We start from the raw sequence: 20,213 nt of genomic DNA on the forward strand, positions 1-20,213 counted from the left end.
GTCATAATGATAGAATACAACTTATACTACAAGGTGAATGAAGGACAGATTTGACATATTGCTTCGTTTGCCCACTTTTAGTTGAGTTTTGACAGTCTGGAGATAATGACAAAAGTATAAATGCCCAAAATAAAACCATTAGAATTTCTATGCTTTTCTGTTGCTACCCGTCCTTTGTAATAGACTGCTCTTCAACTGTTTGTGTTAAAAGTAACTCTTCTTAGGAAATACTTACAATTCATGGTGGGATATGACTTGCATTTTGAATATTCAGTTAGCTAACAAAAATACTTGTGAACTATGAAAACAAGTTCTGCTTCAGCAGTGAAAATTGTAATTTGATGTTTGTCAATTTGCGAAATAAAATCATGCATTTTTAAACACTCCATAAATTTTTAATAATATTGTTGATGTCAATAAGAGGAAAGGGATTTTGAATACAAGCAATGTAGAACTGTTCTTGTTTATGAAAGCCGAATCATAAGGTCTGTAACAATTGGCTCTTTATTTTCCTTTTCAATTTATTGCAGAGTTTATTTTTGCTGTTTTGGACTGTCTCAACCCTTGCCAGGGCCACCAGGCAGCATCAGATCATATTACTAAAGCTTGTTTACATTAGCAACAAGCTAACTTAATTTTATTACCAGAATAAGGATTATGAATTTCCAACCAATTATTAAAATGTCGATGGTTTTCAAATAATCAACTTTTGTCTTTAAGGTTTTTGGTTTGTTTTTTGGGTTATAGTTATATGCAGGACAGAAAGTGTACAAAAATATTAAGCAGAGAATAAGGAAAAATAATTTTTGCACAAGAGAGAAAGGAATATTTAAGGTTGCAGGGGTGTCGGACCTGTTGATGCCATGTAGAATAACATGTACCAGGCCATAACTTCGGGGAGTATTTCTGAATTTTGACTGGCATAAAAATGGAATTTAATGTTTCATAAAAAGCTCCGTGTGGCCAAAATAATGTATTTTTCACCTCCACAATTCATAACAACTCGTGTGAAAACTTTCATACTGAAATTACATACAATAAAAGAACACGTACCTGGAAATGCTCCAACAAGCTTAAGTAATGCTGTTATCTCTGCAATCATGACTTTAATTTGGTTGAACACTGGGAAAAGTCCGGCATGCCCCCTTACACACACACACACACACACACACACACACACACACACACACACGGGCGCCCGCGCCCCTAAAACGTAGATAATAAAATATTCCTCATATTGGTCAAAATGGAGCCTTGCTGCTGCCCTTCGCTCTCCTTCAGATCTTACTTTTTTCTACAGTCATACTTAAGCATTTCAGTGAAGTGTAAACAAAATTTACCTTTGAGGCTCTTATTTCAAGGGTATTTTTGGCTAGACTGTCATCCGTGTTAGGAATGGAATATGCAGCAGAGCCTTACATCTTAAAATATAAATGTTTTCACAAGCCTTTGGAGCACACTACGAGGCTGTTTCATTTTGTAAGTGCAGAAACCAAGGTCTGGGAGAGTGACTGCCGAAAACGCGGCTGGTGGCTCGCTGCGCCCAGATCCCGAAGCCAAGCTCCAGGCGCAGGTACGAGGCATGACGTCACCGGCGGCGCCAGGCGGCGGCTCCGAGAGCTGCGGCCGTGGGCTGGGCCGGAAGCGGTGCTGCAAGCGGCTCGCCGCGCTCCGCCCCACGCGAGCGGGTCTTTGCGCCTCCCAGGCCGTGGTCCTCCGAGCCGGAGTTGGGGGCGAGGCGCCAGCCGGCCCCGCCCCTCAGGCCGGTCCCACCCGTCAGGGCAGCCGCGCTCTTCCTGCCGTGGCGTGGCTGGGCGCAGCGCGAGGTGGGCGCTGCCGGTGAGTTCGGCTTGGTGACGGCCGGCTCGGTCCGCGCCTGGGTGGGGAGGCGGAGGAGGGAAATGGGCTATCGGCCATTACGTTCTCTTTTGCTAGCGCCAGCAGCCCTGTGGCGGCGACGACGATGGACCCGGAGCCAGCGAGCCGTGCGGAAGGAGGAGAAGCAGTTGCAGCCTCGGGAGCTGCGGCCGCCGCGACGTTCAGGGAATCGCCTCCGCAGGTAAGTGGGGCCGCCGGGAGAGGCGGCGGCGCGGAGGCTGGGGCTAGGAGAACCCATCTTCCTCTCTGCCTCGTCTGCCGGCTGCCCTCTTGGCCTGCCTGGCCTTCCTCCGAGCAGGCCGGCCGCCGGAGATGTGTTTCGGGGTTCCTTCTCACGGTAGCCCCACCTCTGCCCAAAGACACCGGCTTGGGGGAAGGGGCGGACGCCTCCCCCCCGCCGGGGGTCCCTCACCAACCCCTCCGCTGGCCGCACCGCAGACTGTGGGGCTTTTGGCGGTGCTGTTCCAGCTTTGGGTCTTCGAGCGAGAGAAGGAGGGCGTGTCCCGGAAAGGCTGTCCCTTAGAGTAACTGGAAGCCAGGTGACGGCGACTTCAGACACTTGCAGCCGCTCCGTGTGTAAGCGCCTGACTTAGCTTGTGCCCTTTGGTTAGCTAATAGCAACTATGTGCTGAGCGTTTATAGGCTTTATTTCACTGAATCTTGATAACTTCTGCATGATGTGGGCGTTATCCCCATTTCACCCGCGAGGTTAACTAAGGCTCAGAGCTGCCCAGCAGAAACATAATGGGAGCCACATTCTAAGTTGTACTAGAAAGTTCTAGTACCCATATTAAAAAAATAAAATTTTTAATTTGTATTGCATATTATTAATATTTTATTTAATCTAACAAAAAACCTCAATATGCAATTAATGTGAAAGTTAACAATGAGATATTTTACATTCTCTTTTTGGTACAAGTCTTAGAAATCCTACGTGTGTGTTACACCTACTGCACATGTCAGTTTGAACTATCCTAAGGGAGCATTAACCACATGTGGCTAGTGGTTACTGTGTTGGACAGTATGAGGTTAGTTAGGTAAGGTTTGGAAGTTTGTTTTGTTTTGTGTTTAGTAGTCTAAAGTAATGCTTTAGACTATTTGGCCAAGTAAAACTAATGAAGAAATTGCTTTAATTGAAACCAGCTCAGGAGTATACATTTTGGGCCACTAAAAACCTGATTTGCTCTTACGTAGAAATCTTTCCACCTTGGGTGAAAATGAAGCTTTTTTAGTAGCTTCGTTTTTGAGACTAACTACCAAAATGTTAGTAAGACGTTCCCCCAAACGACAGATTCCTAAGGGCATAGCGCCTGAATGTGAGTACAGTTCTTCTAGCATAAGATGTGGTTTGCATGAATAAAAACTTTTCCACACACTAGTTATTATATGGAATTTCTTGTTTTTCTCCTACTTAAGGAGGAAAGTAACCAGTAAGAAGGAATCCAGTGGCAACGCTAATTGAGTAGAGAGCCACTTTTCATTTTCAGTTGAGATCTGTTGCTGACAGGTACACCTGAACTGGACTTTTAAGTCCACGGTGCTGGGTGTATTTTCTGTTTGATTTTTCTTCTGTCCTGCAGTTGTTTTCACCACTGTTTCAATCTTTGAATCGCTTTCATAGCAAAGTAAGCATACCTGTATTGATTTACCAGCTAAGAATTGTTTGAAGAGACGTTCTTCCTTTTGGCCTAGTGATATTATGTTATTTTCATATTCTTGGTTGAAAAAATAATAGATCTCTAAACAGTAAAGGAGGCCGTTGAACAGAAAGTAGGAAGTCATAGGAATGAATACTTCTATGCATAGGAATGAATACTTCTATGGCCAGTATCTCACATTCACCAAAAGTAAGTTTTTGTTGTAATCATTCTGGGATTTCCTATGCATATATAATCTCTTCTTTTGTGTTAAACACGAATGGGTTCATATATTTTCTAACTTTCCCTTTTGCTCTCATTCACATTCCTGAAGCAGAAACATCTCTGGGAACCCCAGATCTATGCTTTTGAGTACCATAAGACAAAAGAGGCCAGTGACGTGGGGACTTGGATGGAAGGAGAGCCTGCTGTCTTTCATCAGTTTGTCAGAACTGAGAAATTCCAAGTGCAGTGTAGGGAAAGGAGTAAGAAATAGGAGCTTGGCTCTGTGTTTAGAATTTCACCTCAAACCAGGCCATTCGGTACCTGTTGTGACATTTTATCAGGCAAGTTCTCTGACTAAACTTTTAACCAAAATCTGAGCCTCCATATTATTAGAGGAGTTAAAATTTCAGTACTACACATTCATTTATGTGGCACCTCTGCTACCAAGAACTTATGATGTACTAGGAACTGTAGACCACAGGATACAGCAGGGAAGGATACACACTGTGCCTACCCCTTTGTTATTAGCTACCTAGTTGGGGAAGGTGATACAGAATAAAATCCACGATGTGTAGTACGTGTTTTAAAGAAGTTCTAGGTGCTATGAAAGTTTATAAAAAGAAGATTGCCATTAAAATCAGGCCCTGGGGAACTAGATAAACAGATTTACAGTCTGGTGGTTAACCATAAAATTTGATAAAATGTGAATTGACAATGCATCTGTTAATTTCCTGGTGTTAGAAACCTCTTTTTTTCAGCTCTTTGGATGAGGAATTTGTTAAAATGGATTTTGTAATATTGACAATGAAATTTTTCTTACTAAGAGGTTTATTGCTTATCTGTAAAAAAATTTGCAAAATTCAGAGAATAACTTTGATTTATAATTGTTGGAAATTTTTCACCAAATTAATTTTCTGATTGGTTTTATCCATCAGTGCCTCCCTTCTCTTTTCCCCCATTTTCATTCCCTAAGTAGAGGTCAGAATCACATGCCGTAGGTTGTCTTTCACTGATTTTTTACTTGCCAGTCTGGTTCCTTAAGATGAGGTGTTGACAGAACTATAGCCTATGGGCCAGATCCCACCAGCCACCTGTTTATATATAAAGTTTTATTGAGCACAGCTATACTTCTTTATTATGTATTGTCCATGGCTGCTTTCACAGAGTTCAGTAGTTGTGACAGAAGCTGTATGGCCTGCAAAGCCTAGAATATTTACCATCTGGCCTTTCTTTTTTTCTTTTTAAGAAAAAGTTTGCTTACTCCCGTTTAAGAAGATAAACCTAAAACTTGGGTTTTACTGTATCAAAAATTAATATTAAATTTTTAGAAGAAGGCCCTTAAAGTCTCCTTAATAAAAATCTTTATATGAAATGTTATTAGAACAAATAAAATCAATTTTAATTATATATTATGTGTAGAGAATATTACTCAAAGTTTTGTTTAAACTTAACTAACTTTGGTAATTGGAATGAAAAATTTGAATCGTGTTTCAGGCTTCACCTTTGTAGATTTAAAAAAATCTTTCGGAAAGAATATAGCCAAGAGTCAAAGTTAATGGAGATAGTAGCTAAGCTTATACTAATTGTTATGATCCAGCCAGAATGTTTTGATTTATTAAAGTTGTCTAGGGAAGGTAAAGTAGTTGAGCCAATGAGAGACAGCCCTTCTTTGCCTTTGTCTAAGAAAGGAAAAATTGAGCCAATGAGAAATTGCTAGAGCAGGCCTTGAGAAGCTACTTCTGCTCTAATGGGTGTGGAACAGGTCATGGTGACGTACTCTGCAAAGTCTCAGCTCTAGTCCCTGACTTGAACTGTTGCTTTGACATTAGATCCATCCAGATAGTGTGATGACCGGAAATCTAACCCATCTTCTCTGACTTTCCCTTGCTTGTAAAGGGATCCACAGACCTGAGTAATGGTTCAGAAGGAAATGTTGATGTCAGAACAACCATAAACCAATCTTATTTCAAGGGGAAAAATGAGATTGGGTAGGAATGGCTTACCATGTCTAAGGACCAGGTGAACTTGGTGGACCTTTTTTTTTTTTTTTAATTTTAAAGATTTTATTTATTTATTTATTTGTCAGAGAGATGGCGGTGGGGAGGGGGAGCAGAAGCAAGCGGGGTGGGCAGGCAAAGGGAGAACCAGGCTCCTCACTGAGCAGGGAGCCCGATATGGGACTCCATCCCAGAACCCCGGGATCATGACCTGAGCTGAAGGCAGATGTTAAACCGACTGAGCCACCCAGGTGGACTGAGTCCACCCCTTGGTGGACCGTTTGTTGTCCATTTTGTTTGTGGACATTATAAATGAGCTGGTCTTCCTTTATTAAGGGCTGGGATTTGTTTGAACTCTCAAGACAGGCTAGGGAGAGTTGTGGCTTTTGTTTTTTCAGGTTAATCCATAGCTAGCCCATGCTGTCAAGGTTTTCATGATTTCAGTTCACTATACAGCTGCTCTAGTTGCTGTCAGTGATGTCTTCATGTGTCGTGGAGCAATGCGTGTGTTTTTCAGGTTGGATATACCTGGATTCAAATCCTGGCTAATGACTATTCTTACCTTTGGGAAGTGAAGAACAGAGAGCCATATATATTTTCCAAGAAGGTACTTAGAGGATTAAGAGGAATAATACAAAAATGAAGTTACTTATATTTGCATAACTGGGCAATTCTAGTCCACTATTTTTATCAGTATAATCCCATCTCTGCAACTGCAGTTCAAAGAACTTTCTTGTTGGTTGGACAACATTCATGGGTTTCAATTGTTTGGCCATATCCACAAGTGTAAGAATCTTTGTGGAGGACAAAGTTTTTGAATTCTGGACCATCCTAGACAATCCCACCAACGTGGACTCCTAATCATGGCCGTCCTGTAGTCCTGTATCATTTTGTTTGGTTTCATTTAAAAATTATATCAGTAATACATGAACATACTCTCATCACGAAACAAACAACAACAAAATACAAAAAAAGAATAACAGGCCCCCTTGACTACTCCCTTACCTGTACCTCCGCCCCGTCTCGGTACTATCCCTAGGAGTAAGCACTTGCCGGGTTTTTCTTCACAATTGTACTGCACCTTTTTGGGGTATTCTAGTAAGGAGATGAAATAAAGGCTTTCTTCGGAGTTAAAACTTGAGGCAAGATGACAATGAAAAAGCTCTTTGTCCTCTCCTACAATATGCATTTACTCTGTCGGGAACATGGATATATATTTGAGCTAAAATTAGTGTTTCCCTAGGGGCGCCTGGGTGGCACAGCGGTTAAGCGTCTGCCTTCGGCTCAGGGCGTGATCCTGGTGTTATGGGATCGAGCCACGTCAGGCTCCTCTGCTGAGAGCCTGCTTCTTCCTCTCCCACTTCCCCTGCTTGTGTTTCCCTCTCTCGCTGGCTGTCTCTGTCTCTGTCAAATAAATAAATAAAATCTTTAAAAAAAAAAAAATAAAATAAAATAAAATTAGTGTTTCCCTAGGAATGAAATTTGGATGTAATTAGAATTCCATAGACTATTGTACTAAAATTTGTAAAAATCTTTTTGCCATCAGGAAAACTCTGTTGTCACCTATGTATTACTGACTAAGAAATCTGAAATTTCGGAGATAGAACACTTATGGCTTGTTTTCCAGATTTGATCTCCAAATGAGTTTTATTTGGACTGCACAGTGCTTTAAAACATTTTTTTCAGCTTAAATGTCTTCATTGGGGATGCTTTCTCCACAGGGTCTACCCTTCTCTATATAGGTTTACTCACTTCTGGTGCTGCTTGGCCTTAAAAGGCATTTTAATTTGAAACTCCTGTTTTGAGAAAAGGAGAGATGCAGAGTTAAGTTGAACGGGTTTTGTTTTGTCCACACATAGCTGAGCCCAAATCCAAAGATTTAGGAGAGTTCCCTGCCATGAACTGTTATTTTACGTCTCTAATATACGTATATGTGCATCTGTATGATTTTCCTTTGATATTACACATTAATCTGTAATTAGCATTATTATTTAAAATAATTGATGTCCAGAGTATCTTTACATATTTTATAGCATTGGAATTGCCATGTTTTGAAGTGCGGTGCTTGATTTCTTAGCTGTTGACTTCAAAAAAGTTTAATTGGTTGAATTCCATTTTTTACCCTCAGTAGTGAATATGGAGATGTTGGCTTTATTATTCATTAAACTCTACGCTTATGTTATTGATCCTCTCGTGTGTGTATGGTGTCTTATTTTTTAAAAACCATTTACGGATTGGTTTATGTTTCTTCCCTAAAATAAAGCAACCAAGAATTTTTTTGCCGTATGGAAGAAAATTAAACTCACTTGAAACTCATTATCTTAACTTATTGTCATTAGATGAATAGTGAAAGAGGCTTTGAAAATGTAGAACTGGGAGTCATAGGAAAGAAGAAGAAAGTCCCAAGGAGAGTCATCCACTTTGTTAGTGGTGAAACAATGGAAGAATACAGCACAGATGAAGATGAAGTTGACGGCCCGGAGAAGAAAGATGTTTTGCCTACTGTTGATCCGGTAGGTTTGATGCTTTTGTCAGTAGTTCTTTATGAGACTCACACGCTGCCCGCTGCACGAACAAGGCACTGTCAATAGTTTTTTAAATTGATTTGTTTCCCCTTAAACACTGAATGGAAGGGGTCTTTTGAGGTTTAGATCAACCGTATTTTGATTATAAAAGTATGCGCATGATTTTGGTAGAAAATGGTATTTTTACAAATATGGGGGGAATACTTCTGCCTTTCAGTAGTCTGTAATAGCGTGAGTGTCAGAATTCTTTGTCAGTGTGGCAAGGTTTCTTTAAGATTTATCTTACTAGAGTGCTTAAATTCCAGTCCCTTTGAATTAAGGACTATGCTGCCGTAGTAGTTTCCACCTAAAACTTAGGATTTGTCAGTTCTTTTTTACATTATTGCCTCAAGTTTTGATTGGAAGATAGGAGTGTACAGTTCTTAACTTTATGTGCTTCATCAGCTAAATTTAAGGATTTCTAAGTTATAGATGATGTAACTATAAAATTATAGGACAAGCTGTACATTCCTAAAAAGGAATGTTGTCCTTCTCAGTAATCTTTTGAGAGTTTAGTTGATCAATATTTACTGACTTTCTAATGGGTACTGTTTTAGGCACTGGTGGTACAGCATGGGCGACATCAGTTTTTGCTCTTATATGCCAGTGGGCAGACAGGCAATAAATGCACACTGTAATTATCAAACTGTAAAGTGCTATGAAGAAAATAAACCAGGGTAGCAGGATAGAGAATTATTAATTTGTATTTGATTTAAAAAATGTTATTACTAGTATTTCATCAGATTTGGCTTTTGATAGATTTTGGTTATTAAAAAAATATTAGATCCAGAGTGTCTACTAGAGAATATATTCAAAGGACCGTGCAATATACTCTGATGGCATTTCCAAATGCATGCAGAATATTACAGAGGTGTTTCATGCACTGGGAGAATTGTTGGAATAAGTATTTTTCTTTTAAATTACTTTGAAGGGTTTAATTCTTATTTGTCTGTATACATTTGTATCTGTATGTTTTTAAAAGTCATTGTCTCAATTGTTGCTCTCCATTGCATAGAAAGTGATAATAAAAGCATTGCATAGGGGCGCCTGGGTGGCACAGTCGTTAAGCCTCTGCCTTCGGCTCAGGGCATGATCCCAGCGTTCTGGGATCGAGCCCCCCATCAGGCTCCTCTGCTATGAGCCTGCTTCTTCCTCTCCCACTCCCCCTGCTTGTGTTCCCTCTCTCACTGGCTGTCTCTATCTCTGTCCAATAAATAAATAAAATCTTAAAAAAATAATAAAAAAAAAATAAAAGCATTGCATAATGGGGCATCTGAGTGGCTTAGTCAGTTGGGCATCTGACTCTTGGTTTCGGCTTCGGTCATGCTCTCTGGGTTGTGGGATCGAGCCCCACATGGGGCTCCATGCTTAGTGGGGAGTCTGCTTGTCCTTCTCTTTTTGTTCTTCCCATGCTCCCATGTACTCTCTCTCTCTCAAATAAATAATAAATAAATAAAATCTTTAAAAAATAAAAGAATTGCATAGGAAAAAATGCATCCTAACTACTTGCCTAAGATTTACTTTTTTTTTAAACAAGCTTTATTGAGATACAGTTCACATAGCATACAACTCACAGATTTAAAGTTAACAGTAATATGGCTTTTAGTATATTCATAGATGTGCACAACCGTTACCACAATTAGTTTTAGTACATTTGCATCACCTCAAAAAGAAACTCATTACCCTTTAGTTATCGTTCCTTATCCTTCATCTCCCCAACTCCTGATAATCACAGTCTACTTTCTGTCCATAGATTTCCCTATTACGGCCATTTCATAGAAGGAAATCATATAACAAGTGATCTTTTGTAAATGGCTTCTTTGATTTAGCATGTTTTCAAGGTTCGTCCATGTTATAGCATGTGTCAGAATTTCATTCCTTTTTTTGAGATACCACGTTTGTCAGTACATGGACATTTGGGTTATTTTCACCTTTTGGCTACTATGAATAATGCTGCTGTGAACATTTGGATACAGGTTTTAATTTCTCTTGGCTATGTACCTATGAGTGGAATTGCCAGGTCATATGCTAACTATATTTAATCATTTGAGGAACTGCTTTGTTCTTTATTCTGTTGATCGTGGTGACATTGGTTGATATTTGGCTGCAAAACTAGCCTTATATTCCTGGATAAAACCCACCTGATCATGATATATAATTCTTTATATATGTTGCTGGATTTAGTTTGCTAGTAAGTATTGGGAATTTTTTGCACCTGTATTCATGAAAATACAGGTCTGTAATTTTCTTGTGATGTCTTTATCTGATTTTGGGTCCAGAGTAATACTGGCCTCATAAAATGAGTTGGGAACTGTTACTTCTTCTTCTGTTTTTTTTTTGTTGTTTGGTTTTTTGGGGAGAGTTTGTGAAGAATTGGTATTAATTCTTATTTAAATGTTTGGTAGACCTCACCTGTGAGGCTGTCTAGGCTTTTTGTTGTGTATAGTTTTTTGATTCTTAAATTGTCTTATTTCTAAGTCCATTTTGGTAGATTTGTTTATTTCATTTAAGTTATCAAATTTGTTGTCATGCAGTTATTCATAGTATTCCTTTATAGTCCTTTTTATTTTTTCATTTCTAATTCTAGTTATTTGGGTCTTCCTTCTTTTTTCTTGGTTAGTTTAGTTTAGCAAAAGTTTTGTCAATTTTGTTGATCTTTTCCAAGAACCAGCTTTTGGTTTCACTGATTTTCTCTCTTGATTTTTCTCCATTTCATAGTTTTCACACTAGTCTTTATTATTTCCTTCCTTCTGCTTGTTTTAGGTCTAGTTTGCTCTATTTTTTCCAATGTCTTGAGGTGGAAGGTTAGGTTATCTTTCTTCTTTATTAATTAGCTATGAACTTCCCTTTAAGAACTGTTTAGTAATGTCTCATAAGGTTTGTATGTTACACCTTCATTTTCATTCATCTCACAGTGTTTTCTCTTTGACCTATTGCTTATTTAAGAGCATGTTATTTACTTCCCATATATTTGTTAAGTTTTCGCATTATATTTTCTATTCTTGATTTCTTTTTCTTTTTCTTTTTTTAAGTAGGTTCCATACCCAGTGTGGAGCCCAATGTGGGGCTTGAACTCATAACCCTGAGATCAAGACGTGAGCTGAGTTGGACCCTTAACCGACTGAGCCACCCAGATGCCTGGTGGTGTTGATTTCTGATTTCACCCCATGTGGTTGGAGAATATACTTGTATTATTTTTCTCCTTTTAAATCTATTGAAGTTTGTTTTATGACCTAGCATGTGGTCTGTTTTGGAGAATGTTCCGTTTGTACTTGAGAAGAATATAGATTCTGTCGTTATTAGGTCATGTGTTCTATAGATGTCTGTTAGGTCTGGTTGGTTCATAGTGTTTTCAAGTCTTCTATTACCTTGTTGATCTGCCTAGTTGTCCTAGTCATTATTGAAAATGGGGTATCAAAGTCTCCAGCTGTTGTAGTTGAGTGGTCTGTTTCCTTCATTTCTGTCAGTTTTCTGTTGAGCCCCTTCTACTGAATTTTTCGTTTCACTTATTGCACTTTTCAACCCCAGAATTTCCATCTGGTTCTTGTTAATACTTTTAAAAAGATTTATTTATTTATTTTAGGGAGAGAGTGAGAGCACGAGCCTGGGGGTAGGGGGAGAGGGAGAGGGAGAGTGAGAGACAGACTCCCCGCTGAGCGTGGAGCCCTACAACATGGGGCTTGATCTCAGGAACCTGAGCCGAAATCAAGAGGCAGATGCTTAACTGATGAGCCACCCAGGTGCCCCTCTCGTTAAGGATTTTTATCTCTTCATTGATATTCTCTATTTAATGCAACATTCTTATACCTTCCTTTATTTCTTTAATTATGGTTTCTTTAGTTCTTTGAACATACTTATAAAAGTTACTTTGACGTTTTTTCTGTTGAATCCAACATCTAGTGGGTAGATTCTGTTGCCTGCTTTTCTTCCTGTGTATAGACCCTACCTCTCTTTCTTTGTATGTCTCTTAATTTTTTGTACATTTTAGACAATATATTGCAACAACTCTGGGTACCGCCCTCGCTTTCTTCCTCTCCCCCATCCCCCGTTTGTTATTTGCTTGTTTTTTGTTTAGTGACTGCTGGATTATTTTAGTGAAGTCTGTCTCCTCCCCACCCTCTGTTCTCTGCTACAAGCTAGCTAGCCTTTAGTTTAGCCTGCATCTTCAGAAAATCTGAGAACTTCCTCTCAATTACCTCTCATCACAATCTCCACTGCTTTTGAGAGTACCCTTTGGGCTTGGACATTTCCAGCTCTGTTGCAAATGAAGTCAGTTCATTTGGGAAGAGCTTCATTTGGGAGCTGTTTTATGGCTTACTTTTCCTTCTGGGCAAAATCTCTTAGCCAGAGCTCTGAAGTTGGGGGTAGGGACAGTGTTGCATTCCTGAGTGATAGCCCTACTTAAGGAGCTGAGTGCTTGGTGGAGGGGGGGAACAGTAGTCTTAGATCTTTTTGGCTTTTTTCACAGCCCCAGTATTCTCAGTGGCACCATGCCCATGGTAGAGCCTCCATTCCATAAATGGGAGATGACAGAAGAAGGGAGGTGCCACCTGTCAACTGCAGTCACCTGAGACTTAGTCTCAGTAATAGGTGGCTTGGGGCAGGATCAGAAATGCTGATTGATGTTCTGTCATGCAGTATTTGTCTTTCTGTGACAGGCTTATTTTATTAGCATAATGTCCTCAAGGTTCATCTATGTTGTTGTATACGGTAGGATTCCCTTCTTTTTTTAAGGCTGAATTTTCCATTATATGTATTACCACATTTTCTTTATCCATTCATTCATCAGTGGACATTTAGGTTGTTTCTACATCTTGGCTATTATGAATAATGCTACAGTGAAGTGGGAGTGGAAATATCTCTTTGAGGTCCTGATTTCAGTCCTTTGGGTAAATACCAGTATTGTAAATGGGGAAAACAGCAGGATAGAGAAAGTACAACAGTGTTGTAAAAACATACATGCTCAGGAAAAGACTGGGAAAATATACTAAAATGTTAGTGATAATTATCTACAGGTGGTGGGAAGGTGGGTGACAGATTTTCTTTATACTTTGCTCCATTTTCTAAGTGTTCTAACAAAAAAAAGCATTACTTTTGTAATCTAAAAATAAGTTGTTTAAAAACAAAAAAGATAGCAAGTCTGAATAGTTTTTATTAAGGAAGAGATGGATACTCAATTATTCAGGAAAAGATCAATACTTAAATTTTTGGAGAAAAAATGAATCAGCTTGAGTTTGAGCCATAAACTGGAAGTCTTGAACACCAAGGTCTAGTCCGTTTCTCTTATTACTGGTGGGGGATGGTGGTGGTGGTAGTGATGCTGGCGGTGGTGGCATCTGTCCTTTCAATTCAGTAAGAACAGTGTCTACCCAAAGAGCCCCATACATTCATTCTCTGTAATTGTGTGTGATAATGATAGACGTTATTCAGGGATCCTTATCTAGTTCCTCAGGTCTGGAGCAGGTTTGACTCTTTGGTAGTCACTGCATGGATATTAGCAATTGTTCTCTCTAGAAACAACCCCAAGAGAATTGGTTCACTGAGAAATATGCTTTCCTTCAAAAGCCTGCTTAACCCTTTTCTAAGTAGTTTCTTGGCCCTGTCATTATCACGTATTATAGAAACTGGTTCCATTCCCTATAATACTGCACTGTCCCATTTGCTGTAAATACTGTAAGGTAAACACTAAGATGAGAGCATCTTAAACAGTCCCTAAAATAACCCTTACGCCCACATAAGAGAGATGTGTCCAGCTCTGAATGTAGAAGATATAGTAGATTTGATTGAGAGAGTCCTAACTATACAGTATCTTCTTAGTTGAATGTATTTATTTGCTTGGACACTCATACTCTTGTGTAAATAGAGATGAAAGAGCTAATTCACTTCTGTGTCTTTTCAAGAATATTATCACAGAAATCCGCATACCTGCTTTTCATGGGCAGACTGTTACGTGTTTCCCCTTTTCTCTTTAGCCCATCTACCCAATCTAATAGATATTCTTGTGTTTGCTGTTTTAATACTTCATAATCATGAACATGGATCTTAGCTAAGAAGATTATGTACGATTTCATCATTTTTCTCCTTCCTGGAAACAATATTAAAATAATAATACCATTGATAATAATTATTGTTATTTGATTGCTCTATGCTATACTTTCTTTGGGTAAACAGAAATATTAGTACAATGAAGCATGCTTAAATTTCTGATTTCATCCCCAGAAGCCAACTGTTGTCTGTGTGGCAAGCTTCCCGGAAGTGTTCTATGGGAATGACAGCACCGAGATTAACAAGTGGAGCTGTGTAGGGTAGATTGCCTTCTGCCGTTGGTCCTGCTGAACTAAATATACACTGAGCTTGTCTCGGGTTATATGGTGTAGGCCCTTCTTAATCCTTAAAGAAACAGAAAACTCACCCTGCCACTTACTGGTCACTTATTTTCTTGTCATCGAAACTTTACTTGATGTGCTCTTACTTACCCTGCTTACTTTCTCTGAACCTTAATTTCCTTTCTGTACCATAAGTATGTTGTACTGTATGATTTCTTAAGGCCCCTTTCTGTTTACTATACTCTCTCTGATATTGTGCTTATGAACAATGAAGACAAAAAAGCAGCAAGACAGGAGGTGAGGCTCTAGATCGTCGGTTCATAAATAATCAACACTATGACTCACCAACTCCATTTTAGTGGCTGCTGCTTTCTTTGGTTATTCCATGGGCTTAGGGTGGTGGTAGTTATATAGGTAAATATAAAATGTCTTTGTGGAATTCTGTCTATAAAACTTTTAAATTTTTAATTGGATTGTAGCCTGTAGTGCTATCTGTAGAATGTTCTATGTGCCAACCAAATATTCGATTACTTCATTTTGGCCTAAATATACAGAAAGGGTTTAGGTATGAATGTTGCTAACCTGACTTCTCATTGCAGACAAAACTCACCTGGGGCCCCTACTTATGGTTTTACATGCTTCGAGCTGCCACATCAACCCTTTCAGGTATTACTTTCCTGTTTGAATATTGTAAAACTACTATAATGTGCTCCAAGAACAAGAACTTGACCAAATGGGGTATTTCAGAAGTGAAGGAGAAGCAACAGGGAGTTAATCACTCTGTTCTCAGCAGCTTCTTAGCATTGGAAGATGTTAATCTCACTTGTACTTTACTTTAAAACATTCTTCAACTTCAAGTTATCGGGGTTTTTTAGAGACTGAAGAATGGCTTTATTAATTTATATTAATTTTTATGTTTTTGAACTTCTCTGTTAGCAACTATTTTGGCATTTTTTATATGGTTTCCTACTGATACTGTTCTTATTCTGTTTGACTGTTTATTCTAGAGCCTGTAGTTTTATAATTCATTTATCTTTTAATTTCATTAATTTTCATATCTTAAGTTGAACTATAACTAAGTCCTGTTTGAAGGAAATGAATTATCAACTTATGAGTTAGTCATGCTAACTTTAAGTATAGGTTTTAAATTATAAAGCGTTCCTCTGTTTCCAATTTTAACTCCCTGATAGCTTCTATCATTTTCTGCTTTTTATTAAAGGTAATTTTGAAGGGTAATTCATTCAAGAAATAGTTACTGAGCACTCAATATTACTAGACAGTGTGGTGTAAGGAAAAGAGCACAAGCTTTACATTCAGACCTAGATTACATTTTGGATCTGGTTTGCCAGCCTCTCTGAGTCTAATCTTTCACAGTGCCTGGCATGTGGCAGGCACTCAATGAATGTTATAGTACAATCCATTCCTCCCCTACAGCCTAATGATGTCCCAACCCTCTAGGGGTATATGTTTTTCTGGAAAAAATAGACATGTAATAGATAATTATAATACATGGTAATACATGTATAATTGGAGGTATGAGCAGAGTGTTGTTGGGAACCCTGAAGGAGCCACTAGTGCCTCTTGAGGAAATAAGGAACGCACACAGAAGAGATGTAGCGAGTGTTCATAATTTCCCTGAAGGCAGGGACTTGTATTCTTATAGTGTCTTGAACGTTGAAGGTGCTCAAGAAATGTTTATGGAATCGTATAAGCCATTTAGCTTTTGTGTTGTTTGTTTGTTGCCATTTAACTTTTGTATTTTTAGTATGTGATTTTCTTGGAGAGAAGATTGCATCTGTTTTGGGCATCAGCACCCCAAAATACCAATATGCCATTGATGAGTATTACCGGATGAAGAAGGAGGTGTGTCTCCTTTTTACATTTTTTGATTCGGTTTGGTTTACTGTGGGCTTGTGGGCTGTGTCATGAGCATATGTATCCTCTCTAGCCACCCAAAAGAGTGCTCCCTTAGGGTAGGCATTTCAGTCTAGAGTCACTAGTTTACCAAGTTAGATATTTTTAATTTATATATTTAACACTGAAATTTCCCTAGGATCTTTTGTGTGAGACTAAGCTAGATTTCATTGTGCTAGGTGTTATGTGAGGTGCCTTATATAGGTTATCTTATTTAATCTTCATACATCTCCCTTTGGATTATTATTCCAGTTTTCAGATGAGGAAATAAGACAGTCTGTGCACTTAGAATATGTATACTGGATGTAGGACAAGTGGAGGCTTTGATGCACAGAAAATTACAAGTACTAGAAATGTGTAAGTGCCAAGTGTTAAGGCACAAAGACGTGAGGCAATTTTGTCTGCAAATGTAGGGAGGTTGGTTCTAGGGTCAGGGTGAAGTCAGTTTGGCCTTAAGGAATGAGAAAAGTTTAGCTCTTAAGAGCATAGGCTGAGGAACCAAACGGTCCAAATTCAAATTCTGCCTCTGCCACTTCTAACTTTGTAACCCTTGGGCAAGATACTTAACCTCTGTAAGCCTCAGTTTCTCCATCTTTATAAATGAGGAAAAGTGTGGCATCCATGTTCAGGGTTGCTCTAAGGACTAAATGAGTTGATATATAAAATGCTTAGAATACCACCCAGTGTATATTAGTGAGCATGAAATAAATATTAGAATCTTTTATTATTCCTCAAGCAAATGGGGAGGGGAATTCGGCTAAAGCTAGAATGTAGAGGTATGAGGATAAGTCGTGTATTTTGGAGAAGTGGCAGGAATGGTACTTTGTCACTGGAGCAGAGTGCAACCAGGGAGTGGCTGGACATGAATCTGGAGAAGGCAGCTGACTTTAAATGTTACGTGGTTTCAAAAATGTTTTATGAACAAATGAGTGTTTTTAACACTTCCAGCCTTGTTTAGAGCCTCATTACCTCATCTGGACTATTGTAATAGATTCCTTAATGTCTCTCTTGTTTTCTCTTGAGCAAGCTCTAAATTTAATCTTCTTGACAGGTTACCTACTCTGTACTAACTACCCTTAACTGCATTGACCCATACAATTGCTACTTCCTCCATGAATTTAGTAGTTCTGGAACTAGAAATTACCTGTCTACTAGCTGCTTACTAGGGTAACATTAGCCATGTTATACCATTTAGTGAATAGACCACCCTATTCCACTGAATAGGCTGATACCCGATGATTGAAGTGATACAGTATTTATCTATTTTTTAATTTAGAATTAATCTGAAAAGATATGGCCTTTGTCAAAGTTAATTCAGGACCCATCTAAGCAGTGCTGTGCCATGCTTTAAAAATAACTTCCCTTTCCTTAAAATGTCATATGATAGTTTCCATTTCAGTTTGGGAACAGGGGACAAGTAGGTATGTCTTGTCTTAATTAGACCAAACGAAATTGGACATGACACTAATGTTTTAGTTTTAAAAAAAAAAAAAGAGAGAGGCACAAGCAGTTGAAAGTGGGGAACAAATGCTGTTCCTTTTGGGCATTTATATTTCATCTATTCTTGATTTCCTCTTTTTAGGAAGAAGAAGAAGAAGAAGAAAACAGGATGCCTGAAGAAGCAGAAAGACCATACCAGCAGAATAAACTGCGGGCTGATTCCATTGTCCAGAGGGATCAGCCAGAAACAGTGGTATCCAGTTCATTTGTGAATCTCAATTTTGAAATGGAGGGAGACTGTGAAGTAATTATGGAAAGCAAACAAAATCCAGTCTCTGTCCCACCGTAGAATGACTATGAAACTTCAAACTCTAGGGTTTTTGTAATACCAGGAACTTTCACATTCTTTATTCAGTGGGACTTAATACAATTATTTATATTTTAAATTATTAAGTTATCTGGAAAGGGAAAAATGTTTCTTCATTCTTAGGCTCTATCTAGCAAAATCCAGATCTGAAATTTGATATTTGTACTATGCTTTTACTGTGTGTCACATTAGTGCTTTGGTTTTAAAAAGTTCTTTGAAGAAATTAAGGACATTCTAGAGCCCTAACTGCCAATTAAGCATTAAATTATCGATCTCGTCTGTTGCTTGTGTTTGTAAGAAACAAATAGTTAAATTACTAAGACTAATTGGAGCTGATATTCCTAGTCTCAGATTAAATGAGGATTCCCCCCCTAGATCTTCTCATGTTGTCTTAAATTTATATATCTAACCATTAATTTCATACTAAGGATGGTTCACTGAGTGTGTAATAAAAGGAGCAAGACAAAAGCACTTTGATTTTTCTTTCCTTGAGAATATTTTATGAAAAGGTGATTGCGTTTATAACAACACCATTTCTAAGATGGGTTTCCATTTTTTAATGCAGGTTAATCTTTACATTCTTTTTCGGCAGTTATTCAAATTAAAGAACTAGCTTTGAACATAATAACGTTAAAAACACTAGTTATGGGATGTATTTATTAATGTATTTGTATTCCAGTGGTAACATCTAGTGATTATCCACATGGCATCCTGGTTTTGTCACTCAGTGAACCCTGAGTATTTCCTGTGGGCCGAGTATTTGGAGGGAGGGGGGTGGGGTGAGGGACAGATGAAGACGACCCTTCAGGGGCTTACTGTTGGTACAAGGTGGCACAGTAGCATAGTGAAGTGACCAGTCATTCTCTTCTTTGAAGTTAACAACAGTAAAGTGGACACTTTACTTAACCCAGGTTTGGTCAGCTCTCTAGAGCCCACTGTGCTATTGGCCATGCTTACCAAAGTATAATATGAAACTAATTTTGAAAATATTCCTAAATATGTGCTCATAACCTTATGAGGTTATCTGTATGATTTTGATTTATAACTAATGTGGGTAAGGAAGAATGTGTGGAATATTTCAGAAGTGCTGCTCTTAAAAGCCTATTTGCAGACTTAGAGCTTCCAGAGATTAATGGTTGTTCTAAACAGCATTAAGCTGTCAGTCATAAATATTTTTATATAAAATATGGCTTCAAAGAAACTCGTAACATAGGTACAGTGGACCTATTACAGAAATCTGTTATTAGTGAACATGAACATCTGGCCACTAAGTTCTTCAACTGAAATTTGAGGGATAGAGGAAAGATAATTTTTCACTTGGAATCTTCAGTTACATGGATCTGTAGTATGGTAGTTCATGCATGGTATGTGATGGATTTTTTGGTCATGGCTGTAAACTCTTTAATTTAGTACTTAAAGGATTAATCTTCAGATCATGTAATTAATGTCACCATAAATTATAGTTTACCAGTAGCTCTAAAACATGCTAACCTGATCTCTCTTCCTTCTAATTTGTTTTTAACTTCATTTGAGAGAGGACCTCCAACTCAGATATTAATTGGGTTATCCAGTGAAGGCATGCATATCTCATGATGAGCTCAATCTTTTCTCCCTAGAGGCACTAGATCTGAAAGTTTACCTAGAAACTTTTCTCATTGTAGAAGGAAGATTATGAAAGTTTTGTTTCTTAAATTTCACTTTCTCTAATTGTCCAACAGTGGCCAGTTTGTAATGTTGATATAGTTATTCACTGTGCCTTAAATTTTTATACTTTATTTATGCAAACTATAAAATTTCCCAGAAATGAATTAAATGGTTTTGTCTTATTTTTAAGCCTCTTTTACTTTTCCTTCCTTTTCGACCCT

The 20,213-nt window shown here is 38.4% G+C and overlaps 1 protein-coding gene across 3 annotated transcripts; it reads left to right on the forward strand.

Moving 5' to 3' along the window:
- The first annotated feature begins 1,380 nt into the window (after nucleotides 1-1,380).
- On the forward strand, nucleotides 1,381-20,156 carry FAM177A1 (family with sequence similarity 177 member A1). 3 transcript variants are annotated; one of them, XM_034648429.1, is made up of 6 exons: nucleotides 1,656-1,839; nucleotides 1,936-2,059; nucleotides 8,077-8,250; nucleotides 15,227-15,293; nucleotides 16,393-16,490; nucleotides 18,124-20,156. In XM_034648429.1, exons 2-6 carry the CDS (start codon nucleotides 1,964-1,966, stop codon nucleotides 18,328-18,330), a joined length of 642 nt encoding a protein of 213 aa, XP_034504320.1. In that variant the 5' UTR covers nucleotides 1,656-1,839; nucleotides 1,936-1,963; the 3' UTR covers nucleotides 18,331-20,156. The 3 variants fall into 3 exon arrangements, with proteins under 3 accessions (XP_034504322.1, XP_034504321.1, XP_034504320.1); XM_034648430.1 differs by lacking the exon at nucleotides 8,077-8,250 and having other exon boundaries at nucleotides 1,643-1,839; XM_034648431.1 differs by lacking the exons at nucleotides 8,077-8,250; nucleotides 18,124-20,156 and having other exon boundaries at nucleotides 1,381-1,839; nucleotides 16,393-16,491.
- The last annotated feature ends 57 nt before the right edge of the window (nucleotides 20,157-20,213 follow it).

The sequence above is a fragment of the Ailuropoda melanoleuca genome, chromosome 20 (assembly GCF_002007445.2).
Source record: "Ailuropoda melanoleuca isolate Jingjing chromosome 20, ASM200744v2, whole genome shotgun sequence".
Lineage (NCBI taxonomy): Eukaryota > Metazoa > Chordata > Mammalia > Carnivora > Ursidae > Ailuropoda > Ailuropoda melanoleuca.

What these genes read in the sequence shown, in the direction of transcription:
- FAM177A1 (XM_034648431.1), top strand. Translation starts at nt 1,396, where the DNA reads ATGGAATATGCAGCAGAGCCTTACATCTTAAAATATAAATGTTTTCAC. An exon ending in GCGCGAGGTGGGCGCTGCCG is followed by an intron (nt 1,840 to 1,935) that starts GTGAGTTCGGCT and finishes CTCTTTTGCTAG; the next exon opens with CGCCAGCAGCCCTGTGGCGG. An exon ending in TCAGGGAATCGCCTCCGCAG is followed by an intron (nt 2,060 to 15,226) that starts GTAAGTGGGGCC and finishes TTCTCATTGCAG; the next exon opens with ACAAAACTCACCTGGGGCCC.